Genomic DNA, 15,796 nt, shown 5'->3' with positions numbered 1-15,796 from the left:
CCTCGCTTCTTAGGCCCTGGTTACTAGCGGGTTTGTGTTTTCTGACCCCTGTACAAACCCCTGTGTGCGTAGGGGTAAGAATTCAGAGTTGGGTGCTATTTAACACACCTGGTAATTACTATGTGCGTCAAGTATCTCATCCTTTATTTCATTTCGGCAGGTCAAGCCTGCAGAATTTGACTGGGGAAATGTGCGTAGTATTTAGAGTGCCAAGCCGATTTTGGTGCATTAAGCACCAAAATCTGCATGTAATACCCCAAAAACTTGGAATAGGTGAAATTATCACACCTGATAAATAACCTCCGGGTGTGGTTATTTATCAGGTGTTATAAATATTACTCGCTTCTCCGACAAAGTCGTACTCGCAGCCTTTAAGAACATTACATTTTTGAAAAGTCCACCTTGAAGGCAGTTCCTGCCATTGCATTGTAACTTTTTTCATACGGCTTCCTCAGACGGATCTATAAGGCAAAGTAAAAAAAAAATCCCCAAAAATAAAACCCCAAAGCAGGGTTTTGTTTTTGAAAAAAGAAAAACACAATGCACCCCTCGCCATGCGAGTTATCTCCCAAGGCAGGGGATACTTTTTCCAGTTTTCATTACCCCTTATCATCAGCGTTTTCCTGGCAGTGATGGGCAGTGAAAACTGACCTGTATGTCCACCCATCTAAATTTGGTAGGCGGACATACAGGTTAAACTTCAATGGCCCTTACTCCGTCGGGCTGTCAGAGTTGTAACCAGTGCGGAGATGGAGTAGTCTCCACCATCGTTACACCAAAGGTCTGCAAATATTTAAATCAGGTGGGCGGACCATTATGTTGATGGATAGGTTAGTCTCTCAACATATAAATCGACCCCCAGGTCTTCAAAACTCTTCAAAAGTGTTTTTTTTTCTTCTGAAGAACAAACGGAGAACCAAATTATTTTCCGGGGACTAGTATGTGTATATGTATATTTGATCTCGACCTGGCTACCTTCCAGATTATGTTGCGACCGTCTTGATGTTAGCTCTCCGTCTCCCATGAATGGCTTCAGGATGCATCAGAGAACAGTTGAAAAAAACAGATGTCCTGGACCTTGGTCTGTCTGGGTGTTTGAGAGCCTAAGGATCTCATTTAGGGTTTGTTGGACAGGCAGCCTAGGGGGTGGGGCGGTGGTTGCCACGGTCTCTGCTTCCCCAGCCTCACCTGCCTGCCAAAACCTGAGTACTCTTTGCAGTGCATGGGAAATTTTCAGAACGTGCTGCTGCTCACACACCCAGAGCACATTTTAGGAAACTGCCCTCTGCTGCACGGCCCACCATGCCTTAGCTGTATGGTAGACCTGGTGGCATTTTCTTTTTTCCAAACCACACCATCTGATAGAGGCATTTAGCCGCAGATTCCTTTACTTTGAATATCCCCAGGCGTCAGACTGGATCCGGAATTTTTGCAGCAGCACCTCTGCGTGCCGGGGACAGCGCCACACCCCCCCGTGTACTTCCTGTTCGGGGCAAATGTCCGCGACGGACCCGCATCTTATCTGTATGTGGTGTCTGGGCGAGCATCACGACTCCACTGACTGCGACGCCTGCCAACACCTCAAGCCAAACTCCCGGCGGGAGCACCGGATGAAGCTTCTTTCGGCACGGTTGTCCCGGTCGGAGTCGTCTCGTCCCACGGCCTCTTCAATGCAGTTCTGCCGTCGATCGTCCTCTGGGGCCCGGGGCCGTCGTTCACCACTTCTTGGTAAGTTGCGGCGCTTGTTGTCAGGGACTCTGGTTCCCGGAACATTCCGGATGTGCGCCCACGATAGTCGTCCCCTCTCTATCCACCCTATCCTCGTGTGGGGGTGACTCGGGCCCAAATGGAGGCTTATACCATGGCTTTGTAAGCCTCCCTTGGGTCCTCTCCCGTCCCTGGGGCGTTCTCGGGCACTCCGCTACCTGTGGGGGTCCCCGAAAGACTCGCCGGTGGGTTCAACCCGGCGTCAAATGAGCCGTTGCCCTCCAGGGATGTCGGAGATGTGGTATCGTCAGGGCGCAGCCCGGCTGGGTCCCCCTCTACGATCCATATGGAGTTGTCAGGGTGCAGCCCGGCTGGATCCCTCTCTACGGCCCACTGCACCCCTGCCGAACTGCATAGTCCCGTGGGGCTCCCTGTGGCATCGCAGGTGGTTGCTGGTGCTCAAAGCCTCGCTTTGTGCATGCCTCTGCCTTCTGGGCAGGCAGCCGCCTGTCTGGAGCCGGGGTCGGTGCCATTCCCGCGCCATAGACTTGCCTCCCTGACTCTGCCTCCGCTTCTTCCTTCGGAGTCGGAGCCGGCTCTGGTTGAGGCTGAGTAGACGCCGGTGCGGCGCCGGAGGCGTGCATCCCCGGCTCCGGCACCGCCTTCTTCGGAAGGGGAGCTTATCGTGGATTCGGCGCCGGACGGAGCCGACTCGACGCCGGATGGAGTGGAGTCGGCGCCGGACAAAGCTCGATTGGCGCCTACTAAAGTAGTTTTGGCGCCGCATCGATGCTGGGTTGTTGACTCTTCTCTGGTGGCGTCCGGAGAGAGTTTGCCGTCGGCCACACGCCCAGCGACGCTGGTTGTATTCTTGCCTGTGCCTCCCTTAGAGTATGTGGTTCCGACAGGATCCCCACCTCCTCAAGAGCACCCGCACCCGGCAGGCTCCTCGCCTCCTCAAGAGCCTCATCAGGACCCCCATTCATCAATGGGGCTCACCTCAGTTGGGAATTGGTCGTACCCTGTCTTGGGAGGGTTAGCTTACACCCCTCACCTACTGATGAGCTACTATCCCCTCCTCGGAGGGCTACCGAGGCTGGTGCAGCTTTTCTCAGAGTGGTCTCTTTGGTAGGGGTGGGCGGAATTTGCGTAATCGCGTTACGCAAATCTCCGCGAAACGGTAAAAAATCTCCGCGAACATGCAGAAATTCCGCGAACACGCGGAATTGCTTGTTCGCGATGCTTTTTTCCTGTTCACAGTTGCTGTTTGCGTGCTCGGGGAGAAATATCTCGCGAACACGCATTTTGAGAACGCGAACAAGAAAACATTTCGCGAAGTCGCGGAAAGCAGAATTTTGGGCAATTTCGCGTTCTCCGCGGAACGCGAAATTATCGAAATTCCGCAAATTCCACGAGCGGAACGGAATTTACCGCCCAAGCCTACTCTTTGGCCACTTGGATTTTGAACATGCAGCCCCCTTCGGCGCCCTTGTCTGTGGACCCTTTACTTGATGTCCTTCATGGTGGGTCAGGGAATGTGGAGCCGCTTCTGCCCTTTGAAGCTTTTCTTTATGATGCCCTTTGGGGTACCTGGGTTCGGCCAGCATCCGGTGACCCGTTCGGTCTTGCACCCCCACCGTCCTGCTCCACATGATCCGGTCTGCTTATTTGTGCATCCAGACGTGCAGTGGTTTGTTTTGCAAACTGCCTTCCCTTCCTTGCCCTGGCTATTGCTTCCTCCCTCCCGGGAGCCAGATGGCTTGAGTCATGGGGTCGGAACATCTTTGCCTCCACTAATGCTGCTTTACGGTCACTAAATACAGTGTGTGGCCTGGCTCGGACTACCTCTGCCCTGTGGGACTCTGCAGAGTCTTTGCTCTCCACCAGCACTGAAGACACTCGTGTTGACCTACTTCATCTTCTCCGGGATGGCCGTGACCGTGCCGAGTTTGCGATTCGCTCCGCCTTGGATACTGCTGATTCCTTAGGCCAGGTTATGGCTGGTTCAGTCGCCTTGCTGCGCCATGCTTGGTTACGGGATAGTGTCTTCCCGGAAAATATCCGGGAGAGTCTTGTTGATTTACCCTTTGATGGGGTGTTATTGTTTGATGCAGTACACAGAGACTTGGCTGTTCAGCGCCTCCTTGCGGGCCTTTGCACCCCCCCCCATCCCTTAGGCCTGTGTTCCTCAGACATTTGCTCTGGGATGGTACCCTTTCATTTAGCATCCTTTTGATGCGTTATGTGTTTTAGGCTGATAGTGAGCCTCAGATCTTCCTTTCGCATGGTCGGCGGTGATTACCCTTTCATTTACTATCCTTTGGATGCATTATGCGTTTTAAACTGGCGGTTAACCTACTGTGGCAGAGTACCACAGATTGTTCCTCTGACTGTGGCTTGCCTTAATAAACGTGTTCCCCGTTGTTGGAGTGTGCATACTCCGTGTGGGGTACTTGTTTGCTATCATATAGCTCTGTTTTTGTCAACTGGGCCTAAGAGTTCCTTTGGCCTCTGGGCGTCCTATGGTGCTCTTATCTGCCGTTGTACGGTGCTCAATGTTGTGCCTTGGCGTCATCTTCTATACGTCATTAGTCATCTTGTTTATTTGCTTTATTCTCCTCCTTCTGAGGTTTTCGGGGTGTTCATCACGCTTTAAAGGCAACTTCCGTCTGCCATTAGGGCACCAGGTGTGTTCCTCTACAACCATGTTGCATGGTCGTGGCTACTTTACCCGTTTCTGCTATATATATCTGTAATTAGGTATATATACAAGTTCCATGGGTACTCTTCTTCCTACCTCTTCACCTCTCTTCGAGGCTGCAAGGTCTGGTCCGAAGTCTCCATGTTTCAGGGACCTTTTCCAGTGATGCATGCGGCATTACCAATAAGGCCCCTCTTTTTGCGTTCCGCTTACTGGGGTAGTTCCCCAGTTTTCCACGGTTCTCTTCTTCGTGTTCAGTTACTGCATGATTCTCTCTTCTGGACAAGGGTTACTTTCCTTCCAGTCGGAGGGTGTGGTCTACAATTTGGCGATTATTCCTCCGTTTCAACGCCTTAGTACTTTGGTGCCTCTGCTGCACCTTCCTTCGGCTGTGCTATATTGTATCAGCGTAGACCTCTTCGCTATGGGCTAATCGCACAAATAACAACTCAATTACTTCTAAACTACCACCATTAGGCTGCAAACCAGTCTTCGATAGCCCCCCTTCTTTTCATAAAATCGCCAAACTGTCATTGATTATTTGTCTCAAATGTCTCACAGTATGATTGAGTAGTATGAATGTATGGTATGATTGACACTTGTATGCCAGTAGCAGTGTCGTGTGGATTTGTGTAGGCAATGTAAATATTAACGTTGTATTGTTTTTCTACTATTTTTGCTAATGTGTTTTGTGTAAATAAAACCGTGCTTAAAAATGAGTTAATGAAGCACTGACCTTCTAAAATTGTTGATTAAAATCAAACGGAAAAAGTGGTTTATAGTGGTACTGTTTTGTTTCAGTCCATGATCCGAAGTATCTTTTTCATATCTAGTGCAGCATTGGCAGTACTCTTGTTTTGTTAACTATATATTGACTTGGCCTTGCTGCCCTTTAAGTCAAAACCCAAGGTTGTTCCTAATATTGTATCAGCTGGGCATGCGGGACGACTCTTCTAATGCCAGTCGTCCTAGATCTCCACCCTGCATTCTGTATTTCGTATGTTGGCTCTCACTTTGGTCTTAGCGCTGCCTGGTCGAGCAGCCTTATGCTTATTTTTGCTATGCCAGCTTCTGGTCTCTGTAGCGGTTTGCTCGGCGCATCTTTCTGTAGTGCCCTGCATCAGCGTGCTTAAGATTGTTACTGTTTGTCTCCGTCTCCCCTTTTTGGACTGGGTGTGCACTTGGAGTGTTTCTTGTCTCCGCCTGCAATTCTAAAAACATTGCTAAATTCTATCTTTTGACCTTTGGTTCTTGGCTGTAGCCTCTCCGGCTTTCCTTCCGTGGGCTAGCCTGGTAGGCTCTGGTTGCATCTCTTCATGTTTCTTCTCAACCTTTGTTCGGTGTTCACATAGTGCGCAATTACTCTGAGAGTGGCCCCTCTTCCTCTCGCTTTCTTTTGTTCCGGTATATGGATGGTGCCGTTTCTACCTCTCATGCTTATACAGGTATGGTGTAGCACCCTTATGGCATTTTTGGGATGTCTGCATCCCGTTATGTTTTGCTATCCAAGCTATTTGGCGTACTGTCTGGTTGTTCTGCCACAGACTTTCCAATTGTCCGTCACTCTGTTGCAGGATCAAATGCTTGGCGCTTTCTGTTCCGTTGCAGGCCCACCTCCCCGTTGGGGTATGGCTGTGGTATCTATTCTAAGTTAAGGAATCTGCGGCTTGATGTCTCTATCAGATGTATGAGTTACTTACCTTCGGTAACGATGTATCTGGAAGAGACGTTGTATAGCCGCAGATTCCTTAACGCCCACCCAGCCTCCCCGTTCTGCGAGGACCTCACCAGTGGGGTTCTCCGCTGGCCCCTTTTACAGTTGGCATTGGTTTTTCTCTCATGGGAGCTCACATTGTTGCGTCCCTTTGAGATTTGCCATAATACAGCTGACTCCCTCTCGGGGGTTTCTGTTACCATAATGCAGCTGACTCCCTCGCATGGGTTTCTTACCTGTAAAATTATGCCTTTTGATTAAACTTCACCAGGAGATTCATCTTCATTTCCTTATCTTCTCCTGTTGCCTTCCCGTCCTTCCGCCTTCTCTATTGGCTCAGGGTTCTGGTCTAATCTACAGTCGTCTTCTTTGGGGATCTGTTGACCTGTTTCAGACCTCCATTACTGTAGGGGCAGTGGCAGCCTTTTCATACCTTCCTGCAGTGGACTGTTGTTCTCTCTGTGCTCCGTTCTTACTGGACAACACAGTTCTACATGGTACTGACAGTCTATATCTGTCTGTTGTTCTGCATGGTAATAACAGTCTATTTCTGTCTGTTGAGATATTTTTCCCTTGTTGCACTTGGGAAGGGTCTTCGCTTAGCTTGCGGGGTTCTTTCTCACAGTTTTTTTCACTTATATGTAGGCAGTGTCTAATTCTGTCTTTTGCGATGGTGTCTTGCACCATCCTCCTTATTTATTCACGGATTCTCATCCCTCGCACACCGTTCCCATACTTTCACCGTTTTTTTGTTGGTGGCTCCGCGTAGTGCAGCGAAAACTCACGTCAGTGCGCCAGGAGGGACTTATATGACCTCGCTGACGTCATGTACATGGACAACGTCAGGGCGGGGTCGTGTGGCGCCATCCCCCGACGCGCAGAGGTGCTGCTGGAAAATAAAATCCGGATCCAGTCTGACGCCTGGGGATATTCTAAGGTAAGGAATCTGCGGCTAGACAACGTCTCTACCAGATACATCGTTACCGATGGTAAGTAACTCGTACATCAAATGTGGGGTTCGTTTTGGTGGATGTTGAATGATATTCTTGGAAGGCACCTGTATATTCTGCATGAGCAGTCCCAGGGAGGTTATAAAACAGAAAAAAAAGAAATCAGTGTTGAAAGGATTGTACACAGGAACACACTTGGATTATGACACTCCAGCTAGCAGATCCCCGGTGGGGACAATTTTCTCAACAACAGTGTTCCACCATTGGGAAAGAGGCAGGTTTTCACCACCTCTAAAAGAGCTGTGGAAGCGAGATGGGTGGACAGGACATCCCCAGATTTTAGCCAGATGTACCATTACTGCACACCTCTAGATGAGACCCTACGTATGAATGTAGAAGCTTTCCCAAAGAGCACTGGATCGGTGTGCGGCCATTGCTGGCCTATAACTCAAGGTTGATGTCGTAGTCAATACCTTGAAGTGCACACCTATACTTTTCCCTAAGCTCTATTTCCATGTGTCCGACTTGGGTTTACAATAGGAGGACTATATTTGGAGGATAAGTATCATACTTATTTTTTCTTAATTTTATTTTTAGGCTTTGTATATGGGATAAAATAACCTCTGTCATACATTATAAAGATATTGTAAATCCATGAGGAGTCCCAGGATCACAGAGAAATCAGGTCTGCCTTTCACCCCGACTGCTGGCTTGGCATCAGACACTGTGATGACAGAATTCAACTGTAATAGCATATTACAGTTGACCAGCTATGACTTTCTTACAAGCAACTAGAAATGTCACAATTAGGAAATTACAGACAGGCTTTTATAAAGAGATTGCAGGCTCCCATGTATTATACAAATCTAATTATTTTTTACAGTTTTTCGACATCGCACATTGTTTTATACTTGTTTTTAATTTGCTGCCTGCAAAGCTTCAGAAAAGGAGATTTACTTTCGACCTGCCACCGAACAGAGAACAAAGAACCTGTCAGAGCCAGTGTTCACTCTTTTGTCTAGCACAGAAACAGCCGGATTTTGCTGGAGCTACTGCTTATTAAACCTGTACCAGTTCACTCAGTTTTTGAAGGTTGAGTAAGAGTCTTACATGAACGATCAAGAACAGGTGGTAACAGGTTATTTGTAAAGGACTTCTACTCCCTTTCAAACACTGCTGCTTCTTCAAAAGCAGCTGTTTGCATGGAAACCCAATAAAGTATTACACCTGGCCACACAATGGCACGGTAAATAATGGATGTGTTTAGACCGCACCTGAGCAGGCTCTGCACAGGTGGAAAGGAGTGGGAAGGATTTTCCTATAAACAATACCACATTTAAGCACATATTTGAATTCAGAGCTTGGAAATGTGCCACCTTCAGACAGGAGCATGGTGAGGGCAAACTACAAATCAAGACTGTTTTCAACTTCCCACTTTTCTTTGGTTTTTAAACAAAAAGAAAATGCCCTCAGCTTAACAAAGTTTTTCTTTTGAACTGAAACAAAGGGGCCCTGTTCTGCAGCAAAGCCTTTCCTGCTGATGCACAGGGTAGGAGTGTCAGTTGCTTCCCTTACTTGTATAAAATGCTGCACTCCTCTCCTTTACCAGCAATCGGAAATCCTAGGGAGGGACATCCAAGTGCAGCAGAGGAGATGGCCCGGCAGTGGGGAAGTCTGTGTCCCCTGCTTTCACTCAGGTGTCAGCGGTGAAACACAAATCCCTGTAGTATGATGTACTGTCCATGTTGGGTGGAACACCCAGCTATAGGCACGAACGAATTTTAACTATGCCAGCATTAGGCAAGTCAGTGCAGAAGAGTGGCCTGTTTCGCATTGTTGTCGCGCCAGTGCATCAGTGTAGAGTGACGAGCAGCATCAAGGGCAGACGCCATGTCTAGCAACACAATTGCCACAGCTCCATTTGAATTTAATGCACTTGTGATATTGTCCCTAACCGTTTCCATGCCACGCCCCCGGTGGAATCCAGTTTGGTGATCCTGAAAAACAAGGGTTGTTAGAAGGTGGATCTTTCCAAGATTTTGCATGAGAAAGGACACTGCACACTGGCATACAGGCAGAAGTCTCTATTGGACTAATGCTTTTTTTTTTTTGAAAACATATTTTATTTATCAAGAACACGTATCATGCAGGTCTCTGTAACCCAGAGAGTACTGCCAAATCATTGTCACATTGCAACATCTTGACATGTTTCCCTTTTATACTAAAATAATGCAGGGCATTTCAAACCAAATAAAGCCCTACTAACTCTGAAATTCCCCCCTAACCCCCGGGTCCCACCCCAGACCGCTAAACTGCCCATGGCTGGCAATGAAATATATTGTTCTCCCTACATTTGCCCAGCTGTCCCACCATCGTCATTGCTTCACTCGGGGACCTTCCACCACGGACCACTCACACCCGCTGTTCATCCCGCCCAACCGCCGGTGGTTCCAGAAATATCCCTCGGTAGTCAGCCCATCGCTTCCAGATTTTATAATGCTTGCGGGGGCACCCCCTAGCCTCAAACAACGGGAGCTCTAGACCCATATTAAAATACATACCCCTCTTCCATACAGTGACTGAGGGGGCAGCCGGCGCCTTCCATGCCCTGGCCACATCTCTTTTAGCCAGTGTCAGACCCAATAACAACAAATGCCTCTTATAAATGTTACCCCCAACAGCGTCCATCACGTGGAGAAGAACCAACCTAGGCTCCGATGGTATGTCCCACCCCAGCACTTCCGCAAGGCACCCAAGGACCCCCCTCCAAAAGCGGGAAAGGCCCTGGCAAGACCACACCGTGTGCAGGAAATTTCCCTCCGCATGTCCACAGCAGAGACACTCCGGGGAGGCGATCAGACCCGCCCGCCAAAGCCGCTGCCTGGTATAATATACCCTGTGAACATTTTTTAATTGTATCAGGCGGAGACGCATCGCAACTGCCGCCCCACGGGGAGACGCCAGCGCCTCCATCCAGTCTGTTTCATCCAATGATCCCACGTCCTCCACTCACCGGTCCCTAAGAGTCTGCAGAGTTGGGGCCCCACGAATGACCAAGGCTTGATATATCCGAGAAATCTTGTACTCCTGGAGGTCCCCCATAAAGACCCTGGCTTCCAGCGGGTTGAACTCTGCAATTTCATCTAGGCCCTCCAGATATGGAGTGATTGCGTGCCGGAACTGTAGATACTTAAGGAACTGCGATGAGGGCATGTCGAACTCGCCCCGCAGGCACCGGAAGGACTTTAGTGTTACCCCCTGCACAACGCCCCCAAGCGTGGATATACCGATGCGGTCCCAGCCCATGAAGCCCGACAACGCAGCCAATCGGGGCAGGCGACCATTATGCCACAGTGGGGTCTCCAACGTGAGCCTATTCCACCAGCCCATCCGCCTCAGGGCCTGTCTCCAGATTTGAAAAATAACTCGAGTCACCGGCGGCAGCGCCGAGCGCAAGGGAGCCGCATATAAGATCGTGTGCAAGGTATATGGATCCATGAGCCGTCGCTCGACCACATACGCCGGATCACTCCTATCCCCATACCACCACTCATTTAGGACGAGGAGATGGGACGCCTGATAGTAGGAGAGTATGTCTGACGCGGCCAGGCCGCCACTATACACCAAGAGGAAGCAGGTTCGCAGCGCCACCCGCACCCCGCCTCCCTCCCAGAGAAATTGTCCCAAAGTTGTATTCACTCTATGGAACCAGCCCGGTGATATAGCATACGGATGGTTCTGCAGCTGATACAGCAGCCGGGGGAGCGCAACCATCTTGAAGATGGCCGAGCGACCATATATAGTCAGCGGCATGCGCGCCCATAGCTTAACGTCCTCACGCACCCTATCCCACACGGGGACCACATTTCTCTCCCATGCAATGGCCGGAATGTCCGACAGGAATACCCCCAGATATTTGAGCCCCCCAACTGCCAGCTGAACCGAAGCGCGCCAGCCCCTCCGATGAGCCTCACCCCCCAGGACCCACAGCGCAGATTTCTGCGGATTCATGTGTAGACCCGAGGTCTCCCCGAATATCTGCATGATCCGCAGCAGCCTGGGCCTCGTCCGATCGATATCAGTCAGGAAGAAGAGAACGTCGTCCGCGTATAGTGCTATGCGATCCGACAGGCCCTCGGACCACTCAAACCCGGCAACCTGTGCATCCACACGGACCCACGCCGCCAATGGCTCAATCGCCAGCGCAAATAGATACGGGGACAGGGGGCAGCCCTGACGCGTGCCCCAACCCACCGGGGCACGCGGGAAATGGCTGCAGGAAATGGCAGGAGTTGCACAGTGGAAACACAACAGGAGCAGAATCAAGGGAAGGGACAGATCCATTGCTTCAATCTCTGCTCATCGTCATATACTAAGTTATGGCAGAGGGAGAATTGAGGGTCACAGCAGGCGCAGGGACAGGCGCAGACACAGTTCAATCAGGGGACAGAGGAAGGAGATCAGTCGTCGACTGGGAGGAAGCAAAGAAATACAATCCGAGTGTGATCACAAATGTAAATTATTGCAGGTAGAGTCGCAATCTTAAGATATTTTTGACCTTCACAGTAATACAATACCATGTGGTTGTTCCTACGGTACTCATCATCTGATATCTATACTTTCCTTGTGTGGGCGATTGGATCTCATGTTTGGTCAGCCTAATCCTGCACTGTCTGTTTGGGACGAGAAAGGTCTTTACCACCTTCTTGAATTCCAAATGAACTTGTTTTTCTTCTTATCTTTGCCAGGAGGGAATCACATTTTTGGGGTTTTATGGAGGAGGTTTCAAAAATGAGTTGCTTCTTATAAGAGGGATAGGGGAGCCAGAGGTTAATCAGCTATGGTGCAGAGGGTTCTGCTTTGTGAGCATCTTTGGAACTTTAGTTGTATGATGCATGGGCCATTGCCAAGGATAGATCTGTTGCCAATACAGAGTGCCTTGAAGTCAAAGCATCTGGCGGTTGGTAGCCAATACAGAACATAATGCACTTTTGTAATGCATTACCAAGGAAGAAGGTATAGGAGCTGTCTTGCCGTCACATTTGGATCCTGACAAAGCCTCCATACTAGAAGAGTGGACCCTAGATAAAAACTATTTGAGTAGTCTGGTCGAGATGATAACAAGGATGATGGTGGGCTCTAGCTTCTAACGGAGGCCTCGTGGATGGGCAGGGTTATATCGAATTAGGGTGCAGAAGAGACTAACAGTGAGTGATGAGATGATATAGCTTTGAATTACACAAAAGTCTGCTAAAACGAGCAGCCATGAATGGGAAATGTGAGATTATTGTAGACCCGTCTTAGAGGCAGGAGGAGATCCAGTCAGCCTGCGATGCTGCTTAGGATCCAAGTTCAACTATTCTTCGGAGTATGGTATTTAGTGGCCCATGTTAGAGTAGGTGGACGGATGAAGCTGTAGCCACTTCATTTCTTTCCACAGTCATTTTCAGGTGATCCTAGATAGATATCCGAGCGGATTCCTTGCCTGTGGCTTGGTGACAGCCAATTGATCGTCAGAGACTAAGGGCCTGATTTAGATCTCGGCAGACGGGTTACTCTGTCACAGAGTAACCCGTCCGCCAAGATCTAAATCAGGCATTAGGTTTATTCTTCTTTTGACGAAGTCAGAGTGCTGAAAGAAGGCAGCTCTTTAGTGCTTTGCTGTACTTTTCTAATACCTTCAAAAGTTTGTATACTTCCCCAAAACCTTGCATGGATACCTAAGAATCTGGCACAGCTGTAAACCGTTTGTAACTGAGCACTGTTGAACAACCCTGATTTCTCAGTAACAGACTACATACCCTCCTGGACACTGCTCTGCAATCCCTAATAATTTGGTAATGCCATATATGCCAAGGGTGTGCTGCAAAGCCTCCAATACCAGGGTAGTGGTGTTCACTTCTTGATAGAGGGGCACTGGTGAACATTCCTTAATTCCAGAAAACTGCTTGACACCTCCAATGCCTTTACATTGTCTTACAGCTTGTGAAGTTTCAGCAAGCCAAACCATTTACCAATCCACCAAATAAGCGGTCTAAATACTAGGGGCGGTTCCTCCATCAAGACGGAGGAGCATCGCTCCACTGCTCTCAGAGCAGTGGAAAAGAGAAAAATAAAATGATAATAACGTTATTATCATTTTATTTTCCGGTGCTGCGGGGCTGGGTTGGGCGGAGCTGGTGGCACAGGGAGGAAGAGTGGTTTATGCATTTAAGTGCGAATGACGGTTTGGCTGGCCGTCTTGGGCTGGCCAAACAGTCATGGTCACTTTGCATGTTCTCCACCAGGCTGTATTACAGCTTGGGTGGAGAACATGCACAGGCTCCCTGTCCCAGTCTGAGCGCCGAGCCATGGTACTCAGACCAGTCACAACGCTGCATTGCAGCATTGTAACTGGCTTAGTTGAGCCTGTGTGCTTCCTGCTTCTTCCGTACTCAGTCAGGAAGAGAAGCGGAGAGATGACAAGGAGAGACAGCAGACGAAGTAAGTGTTTTTTTCCAAATATTTTTAAAACCCCCGCCATCCCAAGTCCCTACCAGCTGCCACTGCCAAATACTAACACAACCTGGCCTTGTCACAGACCTTGTTACATACCTAAACATAAAACAGGAAATCATTTCTTGTAAGGTGTAGGCTCCCCTAATAGCTCTGCTAGGAAAGGCATCAGACTCCACCCCCATGTCTAACATCCCAATGTCAAAGTTGCTTCTATCCAATCCCATCTGAGTAGATATAGAAAAACGTATATGTTACCTTCTCATTCTGTAACCCATCTCTGGGGCCCACCTCGACTATTTTGACGTGTTTGGGGAAGGACGCACTCGCTGATGTGTTCAGCTGTAAACCAAAGACAAAAAATAGGATAGACATTCAGAAATGTAGAGCAGTGGGGTCTAATGCACACAGATCAATTCAGTTATGTCACAAGGCCATGCTCCTGCGTACTTTATGTATACATATACTTCGAAATTAAAAAGATATCTATGCACAATGAGCATGCATGCTTCATATATAAAAAAACACTTTACTGCTTGTCACAGGACATATCACAGGAACCAGGAGCGCAACTCTCATAGGGCTAAAGTGGCTTTAGTCCCCTCCCATTTTCCCCCGTGTATCTCAGCCCAGGCTGCTGCAGCTCAAGCTACTGTGGCATCGGCTGGGCAGTGCCTGGAGTCTTATCTCGGCCACACCCGAGTTTTTCACAGGTCTTTAAAAGATCATCTACATGCCTTTGTGAACTGTTTTTTTTCCCCACTGGTTCCAGTACCCCCTGGGTCCCCAATCTGCCTATTCCTTACCTTTGTATTTTACTTTTACTGCCACAGTGGTAGAATGCATTTCATGAAAAGGCATATCACCAGTATGGATGTCACCTTTCCAAAAGAAAAATACCGGCCATCTGCTGTTTAAAGAGCCTGCAAAGGCCCCGACTTGACACTAAATAGGGCTGTGATTAAAACCGCATGTGTTCATTTGGAACATGACTTTTCTGTCTTTGTTTCCTTTAATTATTAGTCCTGGATCATTAATGCATTCCTGGAACACATTTAAACGTGTTTTCTATTTCTATTTGCTGTTTGAAGTATGCACAGATAAGTGCTAAAAGATACTGGCTTTAGGTGATTTTGATTATTTGTGTACCAACTGAGACAGCAAAACACTGAGCTGGCAACCCTAATCACAAGACTGAAATTTTGTTGCAGGATCAGCACATTATTTATTTCCTCCATCCTTAATTGATGTCATATAAACAGTAGTTTAACTTTTATTTGAAACCCTACTCCAGCCGTCAATAACATGCTGTGTTACTCCAAGTGTCTGGGAACACATCCTGGATTCCGACAACTCTCCTTTCACTTTCACGCTCACCCTGTACTCACAGTGATCACACTACACTCACACCACTCACCATGCATTTGCACTGTTTACCCTGTACTCCCCTTGCAGTCACACAAGCACACTTCTCGCCCTGCACTCATGTGACACTTCACTCACCTGTCACTCTCACTGCCCACTCTGCAATCTCACTCAAACAAGTACATCACTAACCATGCATTAATTCGACCCGCTCTGCACTTTCAACCGCACCCAAACTCATATGGTCACATCACTCACCTTGCAGTCCCTCCCCTCACCATACTCTCACACTGTTGCATTGGTCACTGCACACTCACACCTGTCACTCACACAGCTCACTCTTCTCTCACATGGGCACAGTACTCACCCTGCTCTCACACCAAGCAAACAAGCACATCACTCACCTTCGAGTGAAACCACTCACCGTGCACTCCCTCGTCTCACCCTGCACTCACACAGACAAACCTCTCAGCCTGCACTCATACAGGCACTCTGTTCACCCTGCTTGCACACAGGGACAATAGTCTGCCAACACTCATAGGGACACACCATCACCCTGCCTTTACTCCTATTGCCATGCACTACCCAGTCACTCTCACTCTCGCCGCTCACCCTGCATTTACACCACTCACATCACCCTGCACTCACTCTGCACACACTCCTCTCAGCCAACACTTAAATGTGCCCTCCTCTCAAATTGCATCCATGCAGCTCACCAGAAACTCACATCAGCACATTTTTCACACTACACTCGTACACTCACACTATTTACCATCACCAAGCACTTACATGAACACACCTCTTACTCTGCACATATAAAAATTACACAACCCTCAGTAATATACACTTATTTCTACAACTGCA

General features: G+C 48.7%; 1 protein-coding gene across 1 annotated transcript in view; it reads right to left on the bottom strand.

The window, feature by feature from the left end:
• Positions 1-15,796, bottom strand: part of HMGCL (3-hydroxy-3-methylglutaryl-CoA lyase) — a 211,548-nt gene that overhangs the window by 59,228 nt on the left and 136,524 nt on the right. The window contains exon 2 of the mRNA XM_085648310.1: positions 13,826-13,909. Coding sequence (XP_085504436.1) covers positions 13,826-13,909 — 84 coding nt within the window. The remainder of the gene's footprint in view (positions 1-13,825; positions 13,910-15,796) is intronic.

This window comes from Triturus cristatus, chromosome 3_2, assembly GCF_964204655.1.
Source record: "Triturus cristatus chromosome 3_2, aTriCri1.1, whole genome shotgun sequence".
Classification (NCBI taxonomy): domain Eukaryota; kingdom Metazoa; phylum Chordata; class Amphibia; order Caudata; family Salamandridae; genus Triturus; species Triturus cristatus.
Note: the sequence above shows the minus strand (reverse complement) of the source record. Positions and strands in the feature narration are given on the sequence as shown.